This window comes from Grammomys surdaster, unplaced genomic scaffold, assembly GCF_004785775.1.
Source record: "Grammomys surdaster isolate TR1022 unplaced genomic scaffold, NIH_TR_1.0 65, whole genome shotgun sequence".
NCBI lineage: Eukaryota > Metazoa > Chordata > Mammalia > Rodentia > Muridae > Grammomys > Grammomys surdaster.
The window spans coordinates 2672119-2699053 of NW_021604567.1; the positions used below are offsets into that span (position 1 = coordinate 2672119).

Consider the following 26935-nt stretch of genomic DNA (forward strand, 5'->3'; position numbering starts at 1 on the left):
GATTGTTTTGAATAACTGAGTAATATTCTATTATATAAATGTACTGAATTATCTTTATTCTTCGGTTGAAGGACATCTAGGATTCTGACTATTATGAATAAAGCTGCTATGAACATAGTTGATCAAGTGTCCTTATGGCATAGTGATATGTCCTTTGGGTATATGCCCAGGAGTTGTATAGCTATGTCTTGAGTTAGACCCTTTCCTTATTTTCTGAGAAATCATCATATTGATTTCCAAAGTGGCTGTATAAGTTTGCACTCCCAGCACCAATGTGAGAGTGGTCCCCTTGTTCCACATCCTCCAACATGAGCTATCACTGTGATCTTGATCTTCGCCATTTTGACAGTTGTAAGATGGAATCTAAGAGTCGTTTTGATTTGCATTTCCCTGACTGCTAAGGATGCTGAACATTTCTCTAAGTGCTTTTTGTTCTTTAATGCCTAGTCCAATTGTCATCAAAGAGGCTTTGCCCAGTAACTGATGGAAACATGCAGAGCCCCACAGCCAAACATGAGGCAGAGCTGGGGGAATCCGGTGGAAGGGAGGGGGAGGAAGGGTTGCAGGAGCCAGAGAGGTCGAGGACACCACAAGAAAACTCACAGAAACAACCAACATGGGTTCATAGGGGCTCACAGAGACTGAACTGACAGTCAGAGAGCCTGCGTAGGACTGACCTAGGTCCTCTGCGTATATGTTACAGTTGCGTAGCTTAGTTTTCTTGTGGGACTCCTAACAGTGAGAGCAGGGACTATCTGACTGCTTTGCCTGCTATAGGGACCTTTTCCCTCTACTGGGTTGCCTAGTCCAGCCTTAATATGACGGAAGGTGCCTAGTCTTACTGCAACTTGATATCGCCAGTGTTGACAGATATTCATGGAGGCCTGCCCTTTCTGGAAATAGAGGAAGGAATGGGGGAAAGTTGGGGGGGAGGTGGGAGGGAGGGACTGGGAGAAGAGAGAGAGAGTAAACTGCACTCTCCGCTTCGATTAAAACAGTGTTATTTTCACAAGGTCATTTTGTTTCTATCCAAGTTGTGAAATTACAAATGGATACTTTTTTTCTATACAAGGAAGAAGTTATAGGAAGAATGATAGCTGCTTTTTTTTGATTTTAAAGATTTATTTTTATTTACTATTTACTTATTTTTTATAAGTATAGATGTTTTGCCTGCAGGTATGTCTGCATACCTTATACACACCTGTTGCCCATGGGGGTTAAAAGTAGATGTCAGAGCCCTTGGAAGTAGAGGTTCAAGATGCTTGTGAGTCACAATGTGGGTGTTGGGGACTGAACTCAGGTCCTCTGTGAGAACAACCACTGTTCTTAACTGATGATCCATCTCCCTGGCCCTTAACAAGCATCTACTCTCAGTGTTTTCTTAGAACTGTTGCTCATTTATCGCCAGCTGCCAACATAGGGCTATATATGCCTATGAATATCCTCAGGTATCCCATGCAGCCTTTCTGTTTTTAACTTTTCTCTCGCTCGCCGTTCTCCTTTCTCCATTCTTCTTCTATTGCATGGACTGTTTCTTAGACAAGCAGAAGTATTTGCAGTGCACCATGCTGACATTAATCATTGAGTTTCCTGTGTTGAACTCACCTTTCCTGGGCTTCCTTCCGTGGTTTCCTTCCTGGTTCTCAGCTTACTGAGCACAGTCTGGTTCTCAGCTTACTGAGCAGTTTGGTAGAAGCCTTCCACGTGCTATTTGTTGTCAGTTTTAGTCTTCAGAGGTCTTGACTTTTGTTTTTTTTATCTCTTTTATCATATTTCAATTTTCAAGAGTGGTATCTGAATTTCTAAGTGTTCTTTTGAATATTAAACACCTCCACTTTGCTTCCTTTGTCTGAGTTCTCGGGGAAGATTAAGCCCAATTATGTGGACTTTTTCCCTTTGCTTCTTCAGACATCTCTCAAATTATTTTCCTATTAGTTATTAAGTCTGTCTTTTACTACAAAGTTTCCTAAGATGCTTATTGGCTTCTGGCACTTACTCATATTTTAAAATGTGGCACCAACACTTAAAAATTCTGTGCATACACACAGAATGGAGAAGGCACATACCCTTTTCAGTGAGAACTTTTCTTACTCTCCATGTTGATATGTGAAGGGTCCTCTGTCTGTAGGCTAGAGATTTTCTTCAAATAGAGACTTCATCCTCTTGCCCAGGGTGTACAGGGCTGTTGGTCACTGCTAGAAAGAGTGAGGGCAAGAAATCTTCCTAACTATAGAGTAAAGGTTTCTTCTACCTTCAGTCCCAGAAAAGAAACAAATACTGCCTTCTGTCCTTGCTGGGATCATGCCTATGATTCTACATGTAATTTGGCAAAGTCATTACAAAAGTAAGCCACCTGACTTGTAGAAGTAGCACTCCAGCGACACATGGCAGTTTGGGATGTCCTTTTGACACATAAGTCTGCTTTGTACTTAGCTTCACTTCACTCTGTCTTCTTCAAAGGTTTAGCTGCTTCATTAGTCGATCCTTGACTGTAAAATATGTCAACCTGTCTTACTAGTGGACATTTGGTAAAGAAAGCCTGTATTTGAATAAATAGCTCCTCATTTCGGCTTACAAGACTATTAACGTTTGTAGTTGGCTGGTGTTTTCCCTTTCGTCTCTGTTTATACTTTTCTGAAATTTACTTTTGGGTCATGTTAGTGAACTTTTCACTAAAACACTGTTCAAGTCACTAAATTAACCCTTCTTCATTGCTAATACGACTTAATCTATGGTATAAATATATATGTGACTATATAAGAAAATTGCAGTTGTAGCACACTGATATACCACCACACATGCATTATGCACCCAACCTGCTCGAGCTGTAAAGATCACGTGTCTATCCTCTTCCCGGCCGTCTTCTCAGCCTACCCCTTGGGCTTCCCTCTGCCTTGACTTCCATGACTTGGGTTATTCCTTTTTTTAAATCCTTGCAGTCTCTCCAGATTTCACACTTCTACTCATCTCGCATTTGTGGTCCCCACTATTGTTGTCACCCCCCTTTTCTTTACCCACTACTCTGAGCTCTTGTTTGGATTTTGGGATATTTGCATATATACAATGAGAGCGTGGTATGGGACCCATGTACAAGCAGAAGATGTGCTTATGTTTTATGTACAACGTGTACACATAGCCTGAATGTCATTTTATTTACTATTTTTAGTTTTATTTGCAATGTGTTATATAGCAGCAGATCAAATGTGGCGTTTTCCAACTTTCAAAAAGTTTGGGGTTTTGGAGTATTTCAGACATCAGAGTTTTTGATCAGGTGTACTCAGCCTAAGATAATTTCATTCTACCATGCACATAGTCAACACTAGAAGGCGGCATATGAAATGCAACAAGTAGTCCACAAGTGTTATCTTTAATGTAGCATAATAAGGATTAAAGGGGCTACAGATAAGGAAAAGTAAAGATGTCTGGTGGTGACCAGAAAATGATCAACTGTGAGGGATAGCTACGTATGTGTTATCAGAAAATGATCAATCAACCCTGAGGGATGGCTACATATGTGTGATCAGAAAATAATCAATCAACTGGGAAGGAGAGCTACATATGTGTGACCAGAAAATGATCAATCAACCCTGAGGGATGGCCACATATGTGTGATCAGAAAATGATCAATCAACCCTGAGGGATGGCCACATATGTGTGATCAGAAAATGATCAATCAACCCTGAGGGATAGCCACATATGTGTGATCAGAAAATGATCAACCCTGAAGGATGACCACATATGTGTGATCAGAAAATGATCAGCCATCATTGTGTGATGGCTACACATGTGTTATGAGACATAGCGTGATCACCATAGTGGCATTTAACTCCACTTTCCTTCCTTGATAATTATGTGTTTAACATAAATAATGTCCATTTCCAGCATCCCTAGTCCCTTTAACAACTGACGTAAGATTTATGACTGGATAGCGAAAAATAAGCTGCTCTTTTAAATCATTTGACTGTTTATTGGCTTTGCTTACACAATGAGAAGTTAGCAACTACACAAGCTGCCACTTTAACTGACCAGAGCAAAACAAAACATGTTTATTTTATATGGCTTTATTACAATTGCATGTTAGACACAGCACACCCACATTTTGATGAAAACAGTGTTCCTTTGGCCGTTGCACATCATCAATACTGAAAAATGTTTGAACACAGACCAACAATAGCAGTGGATAATGTGGGAGAAAGCAGGCTGAAGTCACGAATCACTTGACCTCTTACACCCTTTTGAACACTATCTTTATGCATTGCTATATTAGGCAACTTAAATGTTAAAAGACACGCTTTAAATTAGATGGTACCTTCTCTTATCTTGGCTTTAATTATGCAAAGGAATCATACCACCCTTGGTCTGTATGCTAAAATTTTGAATAAAAAACACGGAATATAGTTTTATTGAATATATTGCATGAATAGTATTCTTATGCCATTTCATAATTTGTCAGGATGATTATTGCCCATGAAGAGGGAAGGAACATTTGGGTTAAACAAGGATGTTAGGACTCAAGAATTTAGTACACGACAATAAAACCAATCTAAAACGTAGTAAGAATTAAAAAATACGTTTACGCTGTGAAACTACTGGGGACCCAATAACTAACTTAAAATTGAAGATCTGGGGTGTCCTTTATGATTAAAAAGAATTTGTAGAAAATTAGAGTGAGAAACCTATGCACAAGAACTGCGGTTAACTCCTGAAGAGATCACGTGGCATGCCGATTCAGTATTGTTCTTTGTTTTTGACCTCATTGTCCTGTTTGGGTTTGTTGTATTGTTAAAGTGGATTTTGGCAGAAAACTGCATTCTTAGCTCATTTTCAACATGTGGCCTGGGTTACAAAAAGAAAGGAAAAGAAAAGAAAAAGAAAAAAGAAAGGCAGAAGGAAAATCTGTTATATTTCAAGACAAGGTTAAAGCTCTCGGGCTTGATTTGTTCCCGAGTCACTCTGAGAACACTGCGCTGTGTTTTGCTGGAGCCGAACCAGGACCTTTCACACTGCTATGACGTGGCAGTGACGAACACAGGGCTAAGAATGGGAATCTTTCCCCACGGGCTTCCTCCCGCCCCACCTCGTTTCCTCTCTCTTCAGTTTTCTCTTGGGCATTCTTTCACACGCCGCTCATCCGGAGTGAACCTAAGGCACGCTGTGGAAGGAGATTAGAAAAACTAGACAAGAATGCGCAATGAGGAGGCTCTTGCAGACCCTGAAGCAGTTTTAGAAAAAGCACCACGTCCAGAACACCTTTCTATTGGCTATTTTCAGAAATAACATTAAAAAAAAATTGGTAATAGGCCTCCAGAAGCGCTGGTTACAGTGACTACTTTCTACGACGTTAGATGATGGTATTTTAGCTATCATACTGTGCTGTGGACCATTTTCTCTACAGCACGGCTGAAAGGATGCTCCCTGCTTATCTGCCATGTGGACACTGCACCAGGCAATTCACATTCTGTCTATAACCGGGTTACTGGCATCGCTTGGTCAGAAAGCTATGAACGCTGGGACCTGCCCTTTGTTAAGTCCTCTACATGTAGTGCTTATAGCTAAGTATTTACAGATGATGAAGCCAATCAAATGGAATTTAAACTTCAATCATGAAAGGATATTTGAAAGAACTTTGAGGAGATCATAGGTAGTGTTCTGTTTTGTGTCTTTCTGCAGAGTATGTGTGAGAAGTCTCAAAAATAGCAGCTCACACCTTCCGATGTTTCCTCTGTGACATTTGCACGTATGTGAGTGTGAGGAGCATGGTGATTTCAAACATCCAAGCTCCGTCTCTCAATTTCACCCCCTCCCGCACATTCCGATCATTTCAGTGTTTATAATGACCAAAAATGTATACCAACCATATTGCTTTCTCATTTTGCATATAGCTACACTCGGATTAGTGGGTATGATACTATATATCTAAATTTATTAATGTTTTCTTTTAAGTTCCAAATTGAGCAATTAAAACTTTGTTTTAAGAATTGTTTTGCAATGTCATACTTTTTAAAATCCAGATTCATAGGACTGGATTATAAACCCCTGAACAGAACTTTGGAGTGAAGTTCTCATTTTTAAATGTAAGTGGCGGATGAATGCACTGGGGGCTTTTAAGAGCTCTGTTGAAGTGCTGACTAAGAATCTAAGTGCTTCCCCATGGAGGCTTCGTTCCTTCCCATGGCTTTCATAGGTTGTAAACAGCCTGTGAAATATCAGGTGTTGAAAGTCAGAACAGTTAAAAATAATCCCTCTCACATGCGTGCACACCTTTCTGCCTAGCACAGTTTTCCATTTGGATTTGGCAAAGGTTTCATTTTGTTTTAATGATATCTGTCCGCAATGAGGACAATGCGATTCGGCGAGTGTTCTTTCCTTCAAGATGAGCTGTATTTATTGCTGGAACGGAAGTTGTCATATCCGTGATCGTTAGCTTTGAACTTCAAGCAGGACTGCTTCTCCTCCAAGGACTGTTTCTCTTCAAACGTTTGGCACCAGCAGCACAAACATGACTGTATAAAACAGAATGAACACGACATGCTTACTCAGGCACCCGGCCACCGCTCTCGCACTTGGGGCTCTCGCCGCAGTCCTTGCAAGTGTGGGATTCTGGTTCCCTCTCTTTCCATGTCCCTCCCTTTCCCCCTTACAATGGAGATACAAGATGGCACTGTGGGTAAAAGCACTTTGCAAGCCTGATGACATGAATTTAAGCACTAGAACTCATGGTGGAAAGAGAACAGACACCTGAAAATTGTCTATGTGCACGCACATGCTCATATGCACGTGCATGCACAGACACACAGACACACACACACACACCTGCACACATGCATGCAGACGCATGCACACACTTGCACACATACTTGCACACACGAACACATTCACACACACTTGCACACACACGCACACACACATGCATACACACATTGAAGCACTCATGCATCGTGCGATGCATACACATATTGCATTCACACAATAGTAATAAATACAATTTTAGGAATTAAAAAGGGGTCACGTTGGTGGCATGTGCTGATTTTTTTGCATCTACGAAGTACAAAGAAGAAAAAACTTACAGAATTAACAGTACTTAAGAAACAGTCACTAACTTTTTTTTAGCATATGAATATGTGTCTATGTGTGTGTGTGTGTGTATGTGTGTGTGTGTGTGTACAAGGATGCATTCACACTGCACAAGAGGCCAGAGGAGGATGTCTGTAGTTTCCTTCTATTGCACACTCTCCTTTATTCTCTTGAGACAGGACCTCACTCTGACCCTGAAGCTCACTGTGCCTGCCTAGCTGACTGGTCAGGCTGTCTTTAGGATCTCTCTGTCTCTGTCCTGTGAAGCTAGGGTTACAGGAGTAGGCAGGCAAGTCTGGCTTTTTACAGGGGTGCTTGGGTTTGAACTCATGTCCACAAGCTTGCACAGCAGTGCTCTTTCCCACCGAGTCATCTCTTTAGCCCCGAAAGCCACCCTTAATTTTTGACAAGTTGTCTTATTTACTTGGAAAGGGATTCTTAATGTGTGACAACCGTGAAAGTCAAACATTTTCCCACGAGAACACAAATATTACAATTGCACAATGCTTGTGTTCAGACTTATGTAACTAGCGTATGTGCCCCATAATCGGTTTTTTCTCACTTGGCGCTGACATACATTTCTTCCCTTGTCAATGAGTTTAATACTGCCTAGCTAATTTTTAAGCTACATGTTACTCTCGCATGCATTTTCGATATTGTTATGCAGTAAATTTATACAGGATGCAAGCGCCTTGATTTTATTTTTCCACTTTTCACTGGAGTTTTTAAATTTTTAAAACTTTGTTCAGCCTGTTTGTTTTATGATAGTCTAAGGGTCTAAGGAAATAGGTTTTCTGTTTTGTGTTATGATAAACTCTATGCTCAGGGAAATAGCGGAGGTTTTTGTTCTATAAAGAAAGGAGTTGATCTGGATGGAAGTTCTCCTCCATCACTAATGTCTGAGTTATGAATGAGCAAGGACATTTTCAACTATCTTAGTGTTTACCATGAAATGAATTTTGGTTTTCAAATAATGAAATGCCAGGAACAGTGTCCATTCTCTTGTGAGGGGAGGCATATTTTCCTTGGTGTTGCATTATTGAAAGAATGTCTGAATAGATGAATGGGGGCCATATTGCCAGCATCTGAGTTAAGAAGGTATACTTACATTCTACACGGAGCAACATATTGCCACGACACATCACATAGAAGGTAGAAAAGATGGAGTAGAAATGATTTTAACTTTTTATACTTGCTATTTGTGTGTGTGTGTGTGTGTGTGTGTGTGTGTGTGTGTGTGAGAGAGAGAGAGAGAGAGAGAGAGAGAGAGAGAGAGAGAGAGAGAGAGAGGTTGTGATGTGCCTGAGGAGGCCATGGAATGTCCTGATCTAACCTCCTCTACCTTATTTCCTTAAGACAGGGTCTCTTATTGAACTGGGAGCTAGGCTAGTGTCTACCACGTCCCAGCAATCCTGTCACTAGAATTACAGGCATGTGAGCAGCCATGCCTGATATTCTCCCCCTTCTCCGCCCTCTGGTGATTTGAGATAGGACCTTACTATGTATCTCAGACTGGCCTTGAAATCACAGAGACCTGCTGACCTCTGCTGACCTCTGCCAACCTCTGCTGACCTCTGCTAACCTCTGCCAACCTCTGTGTCTCCTCACCCAGCATGCATGCCTCACTTTCTCATCAGTTCTGGGGACCTGAGCTGGACCCGCCTGCAGAGCCAGCACCCTTACCCACTGAGTAAGTGGTACCCACCCTTACTCATCTTCTAGCCCTTGGCTTTATTCCCACAGTCCATGAGAAAAAGAGATCAACTTACTTATAACACAAATTGCAGTTGAACGATTAAAAAATAAGGCTACCGAGATCGGAGGAACACTGCATCTAAATGTGTTTCATCCACTTGACTACGTGGCAATGACTATCAATATAAGTAACTTTATTAACCTGAGGGATTCTAACAGTACTGGTGAATGCTAAGGTGTCAGGGCATGGCTGACTACTGACAAGGATTTATAAGCAAATATGCCCTATAGTGCAAAAGCAAGTTTTAAAAACATCACATACATTGCAAGGCAGGGAACATTAGCAATTTTCCAGCTCTTTCTAGATAGAAATATTAGTGTTTTTTTAAAGCCTATATTTAATGCCAGATCACAGGAAACATTTTGTTTTAGAAGAGTCTCATACCTTAAAGCAGTTTTTGAATCTTTTGCTCACCAAATACAGAGCGATTGGATTAATGCAGGAATTCAAAGAAGCCATGTTGATACCAATGTAGTCCAAAACCAACAAAAAGCTGCAAGAAACCCAAACGTGTCCATAAGGATTACAGTCCTCCAAGTGTGTATTTAATGCATGCCTTTGTGTTTTTATGAGGAAAATCCAAATCATCCACATGCAATGATTTGAGGTTGGCCATTGATTTGCCAGTAGAGGTACCTGTCTGACTCTCTGCCTGCCCATCTCTGTCTGTGTTTGGCATCTCCACTGTCCTCTCCTACCTTCATCTCCCAAATGCAGCTTTTCTTTTAAACGTTAGATTCTCATTTGGGAGCAACAAGGCGTTCAGAAGAGAGAGGATGGATGTGAACAGTGATGTCTCAGATCTGACACTTCTCATCTTGTCACTCATCATTTTGACAACTGTGCCCACATTCCCAAGGTTTTCACAGTCCCTCTAATTTACTCATCTAGAGCAGGAGTAAAGCAGAAATTGGGAGTCTTAATTGGCCTCTGTGGATAAGAAAATAGTTTTCTTTCTGCCTATTAGATGGCTTGATAATGGAGAAACATCTGGATGACAATTCCATAATTATTTCTATCCTCTTTTTTTTCAATGTAAGTGAGCACAGATTACTGAGTTTCATACATCATGTTATGACATACATGTTATCACATACATGTCATTGCATGTTGCTCTTTATTATACTGTTCTCCCTTGGCACCCTCTCCCACCCTCTCTGTCTTCCCCCAGACAGCTGTCACGTCTCCTTTCGTGTCATGTGTGTGCCACTGTATTTTCTTTTCTTACCTCAGAAGTTCACACCTGTGAGGATTGCTCTGGTCATAAAGAGTGAGCTTCAGAATCCTGCTGAGGTGAAGGGGAAGCCAGCAGAGGGCAAACACGAGGACCAGGCAGAATACTGTTTTGGCTACTTCTCGTCTCTGAAACAGAACCACAGGCCCTTATAAAACTAGCACACATTCTCCTCAAATAGATATGTAATAGTATTTACAAAAATAAAGACTTGGGGCAACCAGCTTTCAATTAGATAGTGTGAATTAGAACCAAAATCGCTGGGGATTCATCTTCTAAAAGTAAGGGTTTGGGGGAGTGGGATGGATAGATGGCTCAGCAGATTAAAGCACTCGTTTTTAAAAGAAATAGGTTTGATTACCAGTTCCCCAGTAGTGGTTGATAATCATCTATCACTCCAGTTTCAGAGAAGCTGATGCTCCTACTGTGAACTATATGAGTACCAGGCATGTGGTCCACATGCACACATGCAAAACATTCATATACATAAAATAAATCTAAAAATATATTATACATCCATACATTGTGTATGTGTGTATGTGTGTGTGTGTGTGTGCGTGTGCGTGTAACTGGACAAGGTTGTACAGGTCCTTACTACTAACATTTGGGAGGCAGAAGCAAAAGGAGGATCTGAAATTCAAGGTTATCTTTGGCTAAATGGTGAATTCAAGGCTAGCTTGGGCTAATTGAGATTCTGTCTTAAAACAACAAAAGGCAATGATCTTTCTTTAGATCATTATGGATGTAGTCTCTAAATAAGTAATGTAACATGTTTTCTGTTACAGAAAGAGAATGAAGGAAGTGAACGTATGTTCTAGTGTTTAATACCATTATCATAGTCTTCATCACCACCATCATCATCATGACTGTCATCTGACCATAATTACGGCTATGCTCTACTAGATTCTTCCATTCTCTTACCTGCTTTAAGTGATCATTCAAAGCAATCTGCATGCCACTCTTCTTTCTGAGCATTTCACAAGTCATCAGGGTGTAAAAGATTGCAGTGATTGCTAGTGGCAAGCAGAAGTAGAAACTGAACAGCCACCAATCTTTGGCTGTCTTGTAAAACTATGGGGAAGAAAGAATTTTTATGATTAATATCTTCTGCTTAAAAAAATGTATGCATCAAATGTCAACTGAAAATAAACTATTCATCAAAGGAAAATGATTCTGTAACATCTTCCACATATGTACTGTCTAGAATTTCATGGGTCCCATCTACTGAACACACAATTAAAGGCCTGCATTAAATGATATTTCATTTCTTTGGGATAGTATAGTAAGCTGTAGGCACCTGAGCAAAATTCCTATGTGTAGATAACACTGAGTAACCAAATATTTCAATTTTTAGGTATTAGTGGTATTAAGTATCTAAACCTATTAGAGTGTTTAGGTGATGTTTTCCCTTTCTGTTAAGTGTGTTTACTGTGAAAAACAGGTACGAAGAGATGTGTACTAGCCATTTAAGTCAGCAGTGTACACAAGAAAGGTCAATTAAGAAAGTGCTTGTGAGTTATACTTTTCTGGTGCTTGTTTCTGCTGTTAAACCTTCCAAAAAACCTTATTGATCCAGATATGCCTATGTTGGAAAGAATTTTATGTCCTCAGTGTGGTATTCTCCTTCTAGTAAACAACAACCTCCTTCTCAACTTTCCATTGGTGACCCACCTTGTTCTTTTGCTGATTATTGAATGTGTAGTTCATAAAGTTTATGTACTCTTTTACATGTAAAGCAATAATCCTTGATGATAGTTAGACAAACCAACCCCCTTTGTATTAACCAATCCTGTTAAAAATAAGTTTTATATTTAGGATCTATCTTTTCCCCATTTTTCCCTATTTTATGATCAGAAGTTCTTTAGTAGGTGGCCAAAATTTGATATTATTTTGAATGATAGATTTTCTTTTAACGTCAGAGATATAAGGGTCAGGCTGCTATTTCAAATCCACTAAAATTAAGCAACTTCTATCTAAACATCTGCTAAACCGTCTGCTTCTCTGACACTGTTGGGTTGTCTTGTGTAGATTACACAATAATAATCAATCCTGTGGGACTTTAGACACAAAAGTCATAAAGTCACAGCTATTCTTGTCGGAACTTGATTTATCTGGATCCCCAGGGTGTTCTTGGAGAAGTAATTATCCTGACTCTTGCAGGTTGGGTCATTAGTGATGGTTAACCTCACAGTCTTGGGATCCAAACTCTTAATTTATGCCAAAGGTAGTAATAAATCAATAGCTTACCAAGGTGGGGAACTAGGGGAAATAGTTAAATATTTATAAGGAAAGTGCAGAAGGAACAAGCAAAGTGAACTTACCTGCATGAAGGCTGTTTGCTGAAAGGGATTAAGCATGCAGACCCTTAGGGGCTTTCCTGTGTAGTCCGACGTAATCATATCAAAACCTATGGCTTCGGGGACAGCCAGAACCACAGAGACCACCCAAATTAAAACAATTTCTACTGCTGTCCATTTTGGAACCCCAATTCCTTTAATTCGACTCCAAGAAGCCACAGCTCGATATCTGAAGATATAAACAGAATTATTTCTCAAGCAGGTAGAGTTTGGTTGTATTGAATTGCATAGTGTATCTCCTAAGTGACATAGCAGTTATATGGTGGGTTTGGATCGCCTTGGCCTAAGAATGGACTCTTACCTGTCAATACTTAGAGCACATAGACTCAGCACGGTGATCCCCACAGAAGCCTTCTGTATGAAGGGCACCAGCTTACACATCTCAGCTCCAAATGGCCAGTCCTCCGCGAGCAGCTGCATAGAGGAGATGCAAAGGTGTGTTACAGAGATTTTCACAAGGCTGCCTCTGAACTGATCACTTGGTGCTGGTGATTACCAGCCAGAGGGAAGGAAGAACTGCCCTGTGAAAAGCCCCTGTGCCCAATATAGAACACACTGGGAGCAACACAAGAGCAGCTGGTTTATGAGATCCATTATGTGTAGACGGTGGCACAGTCAGGGTCTCGTCATAAAGGCCAATGCCCCAGTTGCTTAAAGTCCCTTTAAGACAGTGGTTCTCAACCTGTGGGTCGTGACCCTTTGTATGGGGGGTTGAATGACTCATTCACAGGGATCACCCAAAACAATTGGGAAAGGCAGATGTCTAAATTACGATTCATAACAGTAGCAAAATTAGAGTTGTGACATAGCAAGAAAAACAGAAGCTTATGGTTTGGGGGGGCTACCACAACATGAGGGGTTGTATTACAGGGTCAGACTATTAGGAAGGTTGAGGACTGCTGATTTAGAAAATAGAATCTGCCTATTTCATAAAGCTTCAAAGCTCAAATGATGACCATGTTCAAAATATAAGTTTATTAAACAAAATGTTAAATAGTCTTGAGTGGAGAAGACTGGACTGGCCCTACTCTGTGGAGAGCATCATGAGTGCCCAAGGTCTTGTTCCTATCAGTGGTCTGTTTACTTAACTAACTTAGCTGGAATAGCCACGAGGCTCCTTGGATGTTCCAGGTGTATGCCTGCTACAGGGCATCTGGTCTACACGACTTTTAACCCCCAGTCTTCTCACTACAGATGGACATGTTCTCGCTCACCTCCCTCAAGTCTTGCTGAGATCTCCTCTCTCCACAGGACCTACCTAGATAACATTGGTCCTCCAGCCACTGACCAGGCCTTCCTGTCTCCACCCTCCTCCCCTCTTCCTTTTTATTATAGTTCTTACCAACTCTTATTGCATATAAAAGTTACTTTATTGCTTGTTTAGTTTTTGCTGTCTGACTCTCTGAAGTGTAAGACAGAGTATGAGTTCCTCAATTGCTTCCAATGGTGTCTGACATACAGCAGATGCTTGGCAAATGTTCATGCTGCTGAAACACATAGGTACTGAGCAAAAAGACGGAGTTCGTTCTCTTTCTATATTTATACATATATTTCTCTTTATCTGGCTTCAACGACTGCTATTAAGTGTAGCTGTTTTCCTTCTTAGACCCTGGTTGAGCCACGCTGGTAAATGAATCACTTTAGGTAGACATCTGGATCTAATATTCATGAGATTTTGAAAATAAAGAAAAATATTTATAATCTGTGGGGTTTGAAAAAACTCCTCAAAAAATAACCTTACAAGAGTGAGAGCTATTCTGAAACACAATTGGAAATTTCTGCCCCTTTAGTGGCAATGGAGACTCCAGGGAGGGTGTCAAGCTCTGTGAATTGTTCTGTGGCTGACATGGCGGCACAGACGACAGTCTGTGTCTCATTACAACTGAGATTGGAAGAATGAGCATGAGACCGATTTAGTTTCTAAATTGGATGTGAAAAATTATACAGATACATGGGACAAAGGTTGGGAGACTTTTGTACTTAATATAGGGATTTGGAAACTTGCAGGGCTGGGCACATTAACAAGCAGTAAAGGAGGAGCCAGTACAAGCCAGTCACTGGTGTCAGAAAGGTAGCAAGGAGTGACAAGGTCTGGGATAATCTTTATCTAATAAGCGACAGATGCTGTTTGTTAAGGAACCCCAAATATGAAAATTCTCTAATTTTTACAGAGAAGTAAGAAATTGGATTTTTATGAAATCATATAATGTGCAAAAGGTATCAGTTAATCCATATCTTAAAAGACATTATTATATTATGTTGTGTTGACTAAATAGATTCTATAATGTATATATTATAGCTTCTGAATTATAGATTAACTTGTGATTAGTTAATTCATTCAACCAACGTGCATTGAATATTCACCATAAAGACTATTCTGAGCACAAGGCAAGCTACTGGTTCCTGTAGAGTGTACATATAACAAGGAAGATAAAACTACATCAGTACTTGAGATGATGTCCAACAGACGTAGCCGTATTATGGGATGTGAGATGTTTTCTCAATAAGCTTCTCAGTAAGATGTCTCTGAAGAGACAACTCAAGTCTGTAGTTGGTTAAAGTAAAGGACATACCATCCAGAGTATGCTAGGAAGGGAACAGGAAAATGGTGTAGCGTTATTTTTAAAATGGAACTTGTTTCTCAGAATGTGGTTAAGGCAGGAAAAAGATTTTGTACCTCTGTACGAAGTGATGGTGGACTGGACCACTTGCTGCCATGGTAACGGAGCCCTCATGGTGAAATTAATGAATTTTATTTTGAGAAAAATTAAACATGTTACAGGTAATTTACAATTTTGGTTTTCAGAACTGTGTATTGCTAAATGGGATACCAGATATCCCCTGGTGATAAGAATTCCGGAAACTTTGACTCTGTAAAAACGTGTGAGGCTACCAGTTTTATGCCCGTGATCTGCTCTTAGCTCATCTACAACCATAGCTGGAGGGACATCTCTGCCCTTAGATCATCTAGAACCATGGCTGGAGGGACATCTCTGCCCTTAGATCACCTAGAACCATGGCTGGAGGGGCGTCTCTGCCCTTAGATCACCTAGAACCATGGCTGGAGGGACATCTCTGCCCTTAGATCATCTAGAACCATGGCTGGAGGGACATCTCTGCCCTTAGATCATCTAGAACCATGGCTGGAGGGGCGTCTCTGCCCTTAGATCATCTAGAACCATGGCTGGAGGGGCGTCTCTGCCCTTAGATCATCTAGAACCATGGCTGGAGGGACATCTCTGCCCTTAGATCATCTAGAACCATGGCTGGAGGGGTGTCTCTGCCCTTAGATCATCTAGAACTATGGCTGGAAGGGCTTTTGAGGTCCTGAAGTCCCCCTTCCTAGTTGTGAACTTTCTCTGAGCTTCTATTTCTTTATGTTTTCGGCTTGTACTGCATATTAGGCACCTGACTATTATTTGGATTTTGCATAAAAATACAGTGAGTCAGCCAGGAATTCTGTGACCCAAGGTGGGATGGTTGGAACTTTCACACCAAGTCAGACACCAGAGGGATACCTGAAGTTTCAGGAGTGCTGTTTGTCCTGAAGATTTCTCAAGATTTTCTTTTCTGGGAAGAAATGGGCACAAAACCCTTGTGAGCAGTGAAACTTCTGAACTTCAGTGTGCTTTCAATCTGAGCCAGTTGTGTGAGCTACCTCAGCACTTGGGGCCACAGAATTCTTTCTTCCCATTTGTATGTGGGTTCTTGGGTTTCATACACAAGAACTTTCATAGCAATTTGGCAGAGGGACTCTTGCTTTGAGGAACTATGAGGAACTACTGGGTTTATTCTTTTGTTCCTCTGCAGGAATCAGTTATTTTGTGTGGTGTGTTTTGTCGATCTCCAGGTCTCAGTCAACTCCAGTTTAGCCTTGAATTGTAGCTCTCAGCTACGGCTGGACTGGTTTCATTTAGGAGCCTATTAAAAGGAAGAATGATCTTCCTTAGTAACGTTGTTTGTTCTCAGTATACTTCAGGTTCTGGAAGAAAAGTCTGAAGGAAAGTCCTGCTCAGAAGCAGGACTTTCGGTTATCACCATGCAATCAGAATTGTTTTGCAAGCTAGAAGGTGAATGGGAAGGAGCAGATTACGGCTCCTTGTTACTTTATCAGAATGAATCTGCTCAGTGCAAATGCACAGTTCTGGTTCAGCAGGCAACAGCTCCAAGATGAAGTTTACGTTCTAAATTTACCAGTGGTTCTGTCACCACAGGTTTCTCAAACAGTGGTGGTAATTGCTCTGCCCTAACTTTCACTCCTTTTGGGCTGATATTCAGGTTTCCGTGAACATTACAGTAGCTAAATAACCCCAGTGGTTCTTGAGAAGGCAAGAGAGAATATACACCTCATATATCAGACCCAGCAATGCTCCTGCTAGACCGCAGGCAGTCAGAGTTCCCAGGGCCGAATCCAAGTGACTGTAAATAGGGGTGGATTGCAATGCCCATTGATAGGATTCCAACAGGAGAAAAATCAAAACATCTTCAAAGGCAGAGGATTAAATAAAATTATTGGGAGAAACCCTCAGAATATTTGAGGTGCATCCATAGGGCATTCCAGTGGCAGAAAGTGAAATGGTACTCTAAGAAGAGGGATCTCGAAAATAGAGAAAGTTTCTCTTAAAACAGCAGAGACAAAGCAGAGGATTTGAAGAACAACAGGAAACACAGTACTCTGCCCTCAGATTGTCATAGAGAAAATGGAAAGAGTTGTGACAAGTACCAAGAGAATGAACAAACACATTACCCTTTCTTCAAAAATGATCAATGCCTTCATGGTGAAAAAGAAGACATGGGAGGGATTAAAGACTATCCCAAACTGAAGAAGCCACAGAAGTGGAAAACTGAGGTAAGAACCATATCAGTCCAAAGGCATTCTCCTTCCCCCCCTTCTTTGTTGTTAAACATCCAGCCTTGCTATGTATCAATTACAAAGTAATGCAATCCACACTGCTATTTCCATGTGTGTATATTCTGTACATTGACCAGGTCTAGATCCTTCTACTCAGGATCCTCTCCCATCCATCACCACTCTCAGGTGTTCAAGTTCCCCCTAATTCTTTCAGCCCTCCACTTCCCCCTCCTCATCTCTAGTGCCCACAATACAATCCTGTAATGCAACAAGGTTTGCTTAGCGGTTTCTGTGGGAGTGATATTGGATTGGTTTTGTGATTAAATGACTCAGGAAGCATTCACTTCAAGACAGACTTCAAGAATGACACACTTCAAAGAGAACATGATCTACCAGAAAGAGTGAAAATGGACCATACTTTGAAAAAAACTATGTCAAAATCTTTGAAAAGAAGCCAATGTGGAATAAGATGGTTTATACTGCTTTGTTTCTGGTAAGAGTAGCATTACACCCGGCGGTGGTGGCGCACACCTTTAATCCCAGCACTTGGGAGGCACAGGCAGACGGATTTCTGAGTTCAAGGCCAGCCTGGTCTACAGAGTGAGTTCCAGGACAGCCAGGACTATACAGAGAAACCCTGTCTCGAAACAAAACAAAACAAAAAGTAGCATTAAGAACACGGTCCAGTTCCAACCATATTAATGTATGTATGAGAGATTATTCCAGCCACCCCACCAGAGAGAGACCTGACTCTAGGTAGGGAAAGCTCAATCATTGTCTAAATTATTATTGCTATTATTGTCATTATTTTATTATTAATATATGTATGCGTGTGCACATGTGTTTACATGAGTGTGTATGCTTGTCTCCATATCGGAGGGCACAAGATTTCCTTGAACAGGATGGAGATAAAGGTAGTTGTAAATCATTGCAGGTTCTGGGAACTGAACTCATACCCTCTATTAAGACCAGTGAGTTTAGAAAAATAAAAGACAAATATGATTTCATCAGCACAAGTGCTCCTGAGATAAAAAGAAAGTGACAGAAAGTGAAAGGTACTCTAAGAAGATGGATCTCACAAACAGAGGAGAGCTGTGGGATGGAAAATGCACAGGACCTCATGGATGAGCCAACAGGTGTTCTTTTGCAGAACCATTCTTGGAAAACAACAAGTTCTATCTGTAGTCATAAATGAAAATTGCTACAAAATGAGGAGATTTAGGAAATCCATGGAGATATTTGCCAAGACCGTACAAGACTGAGTTATTATAAAGGATCTGAAACTAATGGAAAAATTGTGCTGGATGTAACTAGAACTTTGATGTTGGGGTATGTCATGCTACCTCCTTGGAGGTAATTATACAAAACAAGCTACTACTAGTTCTTAACTACTATTAACTTCTTAAGTGAGCAATTAATTTAGGCCCCATTGAAAACTCTTAAGTGAGTGGGACAATGAGCGGGATATAAAGTGAATAAGTAAAAATAAATAAATAAATAAATAAATAAATAAATAAAAAACATGTCAAATGAAGTCCTAGATTTTATTCATGAGTTTGCTTCCAACCAGTGTCCCCAAAGAAGTCTCCTTATCAGTTTAAGGTTTGAAATTAAGACCTCAGGTCCTAAAAGGAACAACAGCCTTGGGGCCTTGAAACAGGGTAGAAGCTAGGATGATCTGCTCGCTGCTTACCTGGATTTTAAATATGGAGTGATTAAACCTTGAGTGTATCACGCCTGAGTCAGGTTCACCTGATCACAGGCTGACTGAGCGACTTAGACAAGTAATGTGATTGTAGACACTTACAAGTTCTCTCCTAAAGCATTTCTTAAACAGTGAGCTAAAACTATATATGATTCAGCTGCCTTATTATTAACACAGACATTTGCCCCAACTATATTCTTTTTTGTTTGCTTTCTATTCTCAGAACTAATCACTATGATTTCTGTTTACATTATTTCTTTCTTACCCTTGAAGTCATTTGCATTGGCAACCCTTTGATCAAAGTCTTCCTAAACCTGGCCTAAGCAGGATATTTCACTCATTATTGGGTATGTCACCAAAAATCCCTTTTGGCTCATGACTATACTAGCTTCTTGATTTTTACCTGTAACCAAATTTTAATGTTTCCTAACTTTTCTGGAGGTTATAAGAGAATAAAAGTGCTGTCCAAAGTAACATATCAAGTGAAGATGTCTACACAAGAGACCATGCATGACCAGAAGATCTAGTTATTTTATGTGTATGCCCATGTGTGCATGATAGGTACATATCATATCATGTATGTATCATATCATGTATCACATATGTACATATGTAATTTGCCTGTGGAGGCTGGATAAAGGCATTAGAAACTTTTGAAATGGAGTTGTAAGTGATTGTGAGCTGATTGAAGGGGGACTGGAATAGAACGTCAGTCTTCCCTCCAGAAGAGCAGTGTGTGCTCTGAACTGCTGACCCAACTCTCTAGTTTTAGCCCTTGGGTTTTCTTTTCTTTTTCTTTAAAAAAAAAAACTCCTCCATGAAGAAGCCTTAGTTCTGCTAAAGACTCTGGGGAGAGACATGCCCTGATCCTGTTCTATAATCAAAAGGCTGATTAGATTTTCTTTTCTCAATAAGAGTTTGGCTAAATTTTATATAAGGCAAAACCATTATTTCATGGCCCTGCCTTCCAAGACTACCTTGGTAAGAAAAGTAACTGCTCCCTTCCCTTTATTTGACCTATAGAGGACTCAGTATTTGATATATTCAGGGTTGACAGTCTCCTTTATTTTAAACATTTAAAGGTCACTTCATCTGAAGACACCCATCACCATGGTTGCAAAATATAGAGGAATTGATCTGGAACCTGCCTCCCTACAGACTAGCTTTCAAAGTGCAGTAAGGTGTTATGCGGGCTACTGGGGGAGAAATCACAACACTAGTCATAACTAACTGTGAACTCTATGAACTACAACAGCGAACTGCCAAGCAAGATGTGTCTACATGCTCAATGGTGCATGATTGTTAGGGTGGTGACCAATCACTCTCTGATCGGATTTGAGGTCCACTCAACAGAGGGGTTCAATCTAGTGCTATGAGCCTCGTCAGAGTCCTATGACATAATGTTTAACTAAATAGACAAAACACTAACTGCCTTTAATTATATATGTTGATATCTTTGGACATGTATGAAACTGCCAAAGAACAAATTTAACTAGCATTTTTTAAAAAGTGTAGTTCAGTAACTCTAGGTGCTTATCTTGGTTACTAGCATATCCAACAAATAAAACGATCAATCAAATGTTCAAAACGCAGTGGTTATAGATTCCCCAATTTGACCTAATCTGTAAATCCTAAATAAATATAAATCCTGTAGTTCAGAGCTCAATTAAAACAATCTATTGGGACATGCTGTGCATTCCAGCTGGATACCTGTTGGTAGAAGCTTTGATGGAACTCTAGGACCGAGGACATGGCTAGAGAATAGAGAGAACTTGTTTACTGGGATATCAGACCTCTTCCCTTTCACTATTTTCAATAAACTAAGGACTGGGCTAGCTCTCTAAAACTCAACTGTCTTCATGATTTGATATACATATGAATATGTATATGTGTTTTACATACACACACATTGAAAGCAAAATCAGGTAGTAGGACTTGTTGATGAGTTTTTGCCATAAGATGAGAAGAGTTGGGTTATTTGTGGAACTTATCCTGAGGGTAGTGAAGCTATGTAGCTGAGAAACTCTGGGCACCTCAGTTCTGACTCAGCTATGAACTCAGCTCTAAGAGCTGCTACTTACTCTTGAAGAAAAAGGTCTCAGATGGCCAGAAGGACTCTGGTATACTCCATATCCTATAAATAATTCAGACAATATTCTATCTAATCATTCTCATTGGCCAGAGATGGTTCAAGAAAATGAAACAAAACTAATTTACATGTTACCTGCAAGGTGCCAGGTGTCTTATAATACATGTCACATTTGTTGGATTATTGATACTCCAAAGCTATCCTGAGGAGCTCTATTGCTGCTGTCCCCATGTTACAGAAGGGAAAGCTGAGGCATTTACCACTTATTAACTTCCCATGACTATTTCATACATCCCCACACAGTTTATATATGAGCCAGCAAATGCTTCAGCCTTGGTCAAGGATTCCAGGGTTTCAAGACATGCAAGGGCCTTCTAGTCTTTTTAGTGGACCCTAGTGAGAGACCCTGCGCTGGAATCTTCCAGCTGAGCTTCGTCTGAATCTCGGCCCAAGACCGAAATAAAAAACCCATTACTAAGCCATGAACCAGTAAGATGATTTATTCCTCTTCGTTTTAACTGTGTCTGGTTTAGTTATTCACTTAAGTAACAGATGCACATCCCCACCCAACTGCGTATCTCTGGAGTCTGTGCTTGTAACCAAGATGATGTCTGCCAAACTGTTTTCAAAAGCTGCTTACAGAAAGAGTTTAGGGGTAAACAAAACCATTTTGAATCCCATGGCTGTGTGCGAGATAAGCAGAACATCTATCTGCAGCAGGAGACTGTGTCCTACACGATGGTTAACCTTAAATACCTATTTGACTGGCAGACATTTTGGTGTTCCCAAACACAACCCACTTTTTGAGAGAAATGGTGTGTTTGGTATTAAGGATTAAACCCAGTGCCTGGATCACACAGAGATAAGCATCCACCACTGAGGTGTATCCCAGCCCCCAAATTAACACTTGGATCTCTGGATTTAGTAGGTTGTTCTCTGAAGTGTGGGTAGGAATCCACCAATGTATTAAGAGTCTGAGTAGATTTTTAAAAGTACAAGAAAGAAGACTTCAACTCTTTTTCTTCCCAGCCTGCTTGCTTGAACTTGGACTTCTCTCATTTTCTGTGGAGCTTAAACTAGGAATTAAACCAGTGACTTCCCAGCTGACAGGCTGTTAGGCTCAGGCAGACACAGAAATATGCTCCAGCTTGCAGATGGCAGATAGTGGGACTTCTCAGCTTCATATGTACCACCTACCTATCCTCTCTCTATCCTTCTCCTATCTATCTCTGTCTATCAATTGATTTATCTATCTATCATGTATGATCTGTTTATTCATACTCTATCTATCTATCTATCTATCTATCTATCTATCTATCTATCTATCAATCATCTATCTGTCTATCTATCTATCATCTATCTATCTATCTATCTATCTATCTATCTATCATCTATCTATCTATCTATCATCTATCTGTCTATCTATCTATCTATCTATCTATCATCTATCTATCTATCTATCTATCCTCTTCATCAGTACCATCACCTACTCTCTATCACTTTTCTATCCACTCATTTTTTTATTCTAATGACTCATTTTTGAAGAAACTTTACTTGAATCTCAAACTATTTTAGTTATTTAATATTCAAACATTTGGGTGTTTTACAAAATTTCATTCTTTTTCAAACTGTTCCCAAGTATGTTAATGCTTCCACCTTGCAGGTAGGTGCAGCCATAACAAGAATCAAGATATATGACTGTTCAGGTCACCAAAGGGGAAGCATGCGACCAATGAAATTGATGTCTGTCCTGCATGCATCTAGGCTCTGTTTTGAGGTTGATATTATTTTTGGCTCACCCCAGGCATTGGGCTGGCTCTTCATACCACTGAGAGGCCTGCAGCCCAACCTCTGACCCGTGTTATCACAGAAGATGGACAAACATCAACTTCAAACTGTTAACAATGCTGTTCAAATTCAACAGAGAGATAGTAAGGAGACTAATCATAACTGAGCGATTACTACTCCCCAGTCTACACTTTTGAAGGGAAAAGGGCTGCAGAGAGGAGGGCATTAATCGTTGCTGGCCTTCAGGATCTCACGCTTTCAATTCCAAACAGGCAGCTGCTGTTCTGCAAGGTCAGAGACGAGGAAGAGTGCAGGGCGCTGCCCCCATCATTCTGTAGTAAGGGATGGTGTCTAGTGCTCTTCTTCACAAAGCCCAAACTGACTTTTCATTGGCGTGCTTGATCTATCTTTAGTATTTAGACATTACCCTTAAGCTATCTAATTAAAAGGGTAAAGTCGGAAGGTTTTGCAGAGACACAATGAAGTCTGCTCTCCTCTGGGAGAATCCGTGCCCACGACTGACGCTCAGTGCGGTCACCCGCATGGTCTCTAGTGATCATCTTTGGGAAAGTCAGTTTCTATCTTTGGGCTTTGCCTCCTTAGTTACATAATTTAAGGGTATGAGCTGATGCTGAAGATGAATAGAAATCAGTCTTGGTCTGAAGCTCTTCTTCAGTAGGGTGGAACGTATTTCTAGCGTGGTATGAGGTCCTGGGCTCAATCCCCAGCACAGAGGAAAAAGGAAGAAAATGATCAGTGTGTCCTTTCTACAGAAATTACACTGACAGATGCGTTTAATTGGATGCGTATTATCTAATTGTCATCATGGTGGACCAGTGGGCAGTAACTCCTGTAACTGACACTGTCTTCTACTTCATATTGTCTCATGTAATGCAAGAGTTTTTGTCGGCGATGGGTCCTACAAGCACTGTACCTGCACAGTGCTGTTTATTTGACAAAATGGCATGCTATGTTTGTTCTGGCCCGTTTCCCTTAAGGCTTGCTTATACTGATTCCACAGCACACTTCCTCTGAGTGATAAAAGCAAACAAATAAACAGTAAATTGGAAAAGGACACCACCAGGCCAATGATAAGAATTCTACTCAAGAACGGCCACTTCCATGTCTTCTAATTTATAATCTTTTATCAGTTTAAAAAGAAAAGGGTGTGAGAACCTAAGTAAGTTGTTTTAATTTCCTATTATAAAATTATTTTTGAGTTGCATAACTGTAAAATTATTTCTAAAGGCATAAGTGGTATCTCAGAGAACAAATGCTCTTTCTTTAAGGTTATTAGATAAATACAAAATCCTCCAACAAGCTTTACATCTTTTTCATTGCTCTTTTTAATTAAAAATTACATTCTTGAGTAATTAAATGGAGAAAGCACCTGCTAATACCCAGCTCTTACCAACAAGACTCCAGCCCATAACATCAGGAAATGCCAAACCTAACCGCGATGCAGAAGGAAATGCTCATTCGCCCCATTAACCACACACGCCATTTCTTTTTACATTTTTTAAAATTAGGAGTGTCTGCTGAGCTTTGAGTGAAAATCCCCGTAGACTGTTTTACCCCATTTAGAGGGCCCAGAACTCTGCCTGGCACACAGCGGTCAATCATTAAATGCTCGTTGGATAAAAATGATTCAACAAGTGACTGCATTTGACTGTAAGTCCGAAATTGGTGCCAAACCTTTCCATAATGCTTTCAAGTCTTATACTCCAAATATAGTCTTTAGAGAACAGAGAGGACAGCAGATTTGCCTTTTGTATCTTCTAGCCCAGACGATCTGATTCTCTTGACATAAAGCCAGGACCTCTGGGATGAAGGCTCCGTGGTGACCTGAGCTCTTGTGGAGTTCTGACTTTCCCAGCTGACAGGAAGAGGTGAAAGGTAATCCCTCTCCCACCACAAACCTGTCAAGGAAATGACTGACATAAAACAGACCCTGCTGCTTCTCACTGTGCAGCGAGATCCTGTGTTCCAGGATGGACCTTAGATTATGGTACACACAGGTGGGAAGAGATGATCACTAAGAGAGTAGTGGGCGGCAAGGCGGAACAGGAAACTGCTCCACCCCATGGACTGGGGGCATGGCTGGCATCAGAGAAGAGCTTTTACTGTGTGAACACCCAAAGAAGGAAATAATGGGTTGTTACGTTTCCAAATGTTAGGAAAGGAAATAGGTGGGTTTTTTTTTAAACAATCTCAGTTTCCTGTAGCAGATAAGTTTACTTTGGTGGGGGAGTTTAAAACTACCGTTTTAATAAGATAGGATAGTCTCACTCAGGAACTTTGTGTCTGAGTTGCTTTTATTTATACATTGAGTTTATTAACTTACGTTAAGCTTCTGGTTAAATCCATAGTATCCTTTATTAAAAATACTGTACCTATGTCCTCAGGGACAAATATAAATGACAAGTTTTTATTATTGATCAAAGAGCAACAGTCTCTTAAACATTAGGCTGTATGAGCTAGAAATATGTGACCGGAAATGATATCACCTAGTGCTTAAGTAGATCCCAAAGCAGATCCGAGCACACACAGCAACACTTGTAGTTTTGTGAAGCAGAGGACCTGGGAACATGTTTCATCTCTTCACACAGCCGTGGAAGATTTCTCTGACTGGATAGAACTGACTTTGTGGTGAAAAATTAAAGAAAGAGCTTGTGATAAATGTCTAGGAAAATCAGAGATCTGAAAATACTGAAAATGTCTCAGGAGAAATTAAAGCTTGTCTGGCATAGGTGGGAGAGAAAGTCCTTGCTCCCGTGAAGGCTGGAAGCCCCAATGTTGGGGAGTTCGAGGGCAGGGAGGTGGGGATGAGTGGGGACACATCCTCATAGAAGCAGGAGGAGGGGGGATAGGATAGGGGGTTTTTGGGTGGGTTGGGGAATGAAGAAAGGGGATCACATCTGAAATGTAAATAAAATATCCAATAAAAATTAATTAAAATAATAAATCACACTGATAAATATCTTTAAGGCTCTGACTTTCTAAAAGTTTTTCTCCAATGACATCCTACATTCTTTGCAGTCAAACATGCCTACTTATTAAGAGTAATGGATATTTCTTTGGTCCCATTAAAGCAAAATTCTGTACAATAAAAAAGAAATTCAAGCTTACCTTAAATATATTCTACTATTATTACCAAAATGAAGTATTTCTAAGTGTATAACAGGCAAGAAATAAGTTAATTGCTCAGCATATGCACGGCACTGAGTTTGACCTCTAGCACAACAAAAGGAAAAATAAAGATTGTTACTGTCCTGTCACCTGAACTTAAAAACATATCCACAATTGTGCTTAAAAGATTTCTTGACACATTATACATCCTTAAGAAATCTGGCTAAGGGAAATAACAAAACTGCTAGGTTCATTTATCTAAGATGGATCTCCTAAGAAGATTCCCCCAAAATGCCTAAAGAGACTAAGAACGAGAGTCCTTACAGTCACAGGATTCAGAATAAAGCACAGGCGGAATGAACTCAAGCAAGCGTATTAAGTCATGTCATGCCAGAGCTGGGCCCGCTACTATCTGTGTACTCTCTCATGGGACAGTGTAGACATTCTGGAGTTAGTTTGTGTTCTTTCTGGAATCCACAGTGAAATTGAAGCAGGAAAGGGAACAGGAACCCCAAAGAGCGAGGGTTTCTTGGAAACTGCTTCCGTCAACTTGGATGATGAATTTTTGACTCAAGAATGATGGTCACTAACCTCATCTCTATCCCTATTTTTCTTTTTACTTTTCCCTTTGGCTGATTTTATTTTCGATTTTATTTTTCTTTTAAGACTTATTTATCCACTATGTATACAGCAGTCTCCGACATGTATGCCCAAAGGCCAGAAGAGGGCACTAGATTTCATTAAAAACGGTTATGAGCCACCATGTGGATGCTGGGAATTGAACTCAGGACCTCTGGAAGAGTAGTCAATGCTCTTAACCTCTGAGCCATCTTTCCAGCATCCCATCCCTACTTTTCATTCACCTTCCCACACCCTCCATCATGTTCTGATGATCTTTAGAAATTAAATTAACCAATCAATTAATTAATTATCAAATTAATTAGTTAATTT

At 40.3% G+C, this 26935-nt stretch overlaps 1 protein-coding gene across 1 annotated transcript in view; it reads right to left on the reverse strand.

The window, feature by feature from the left end:
* Positions 1-3946: 3946 nt before the first annotated feature.
* The window catches only part of Ednrb (endothelin receptor type B), a 30523-nt gene continuing 7534 nt past the window's right edge, over positions 3947-26935 (reverse strand). Inside the window, exons 3-8 of the mRNA XM_028772279.1 lie at positions 12723-12835; positions 12386-12590; positions 10986-11135; positions 10059-10192; positions 9215-9323; positions 3947-6503 (exon numbers count right to left, since the gene is read on the reverse strand). Of these exons, the coding sequence (XP_028628112.1) occupies positions 6369-6503; positions 9215-9323; positions 10059-10192; positions 10986-11135; positions 12386-12590; positions 12723-12835 (846 nt within the window). The 3' untranslated portion in view covers positions 3947-6368. The remainder of the gene's footprint in view (positions 6504-9214; positions 9324-10058; positions 10193-10985; positions 11136-12385; positions 12591-12722; positions 12836-26935) is intronic.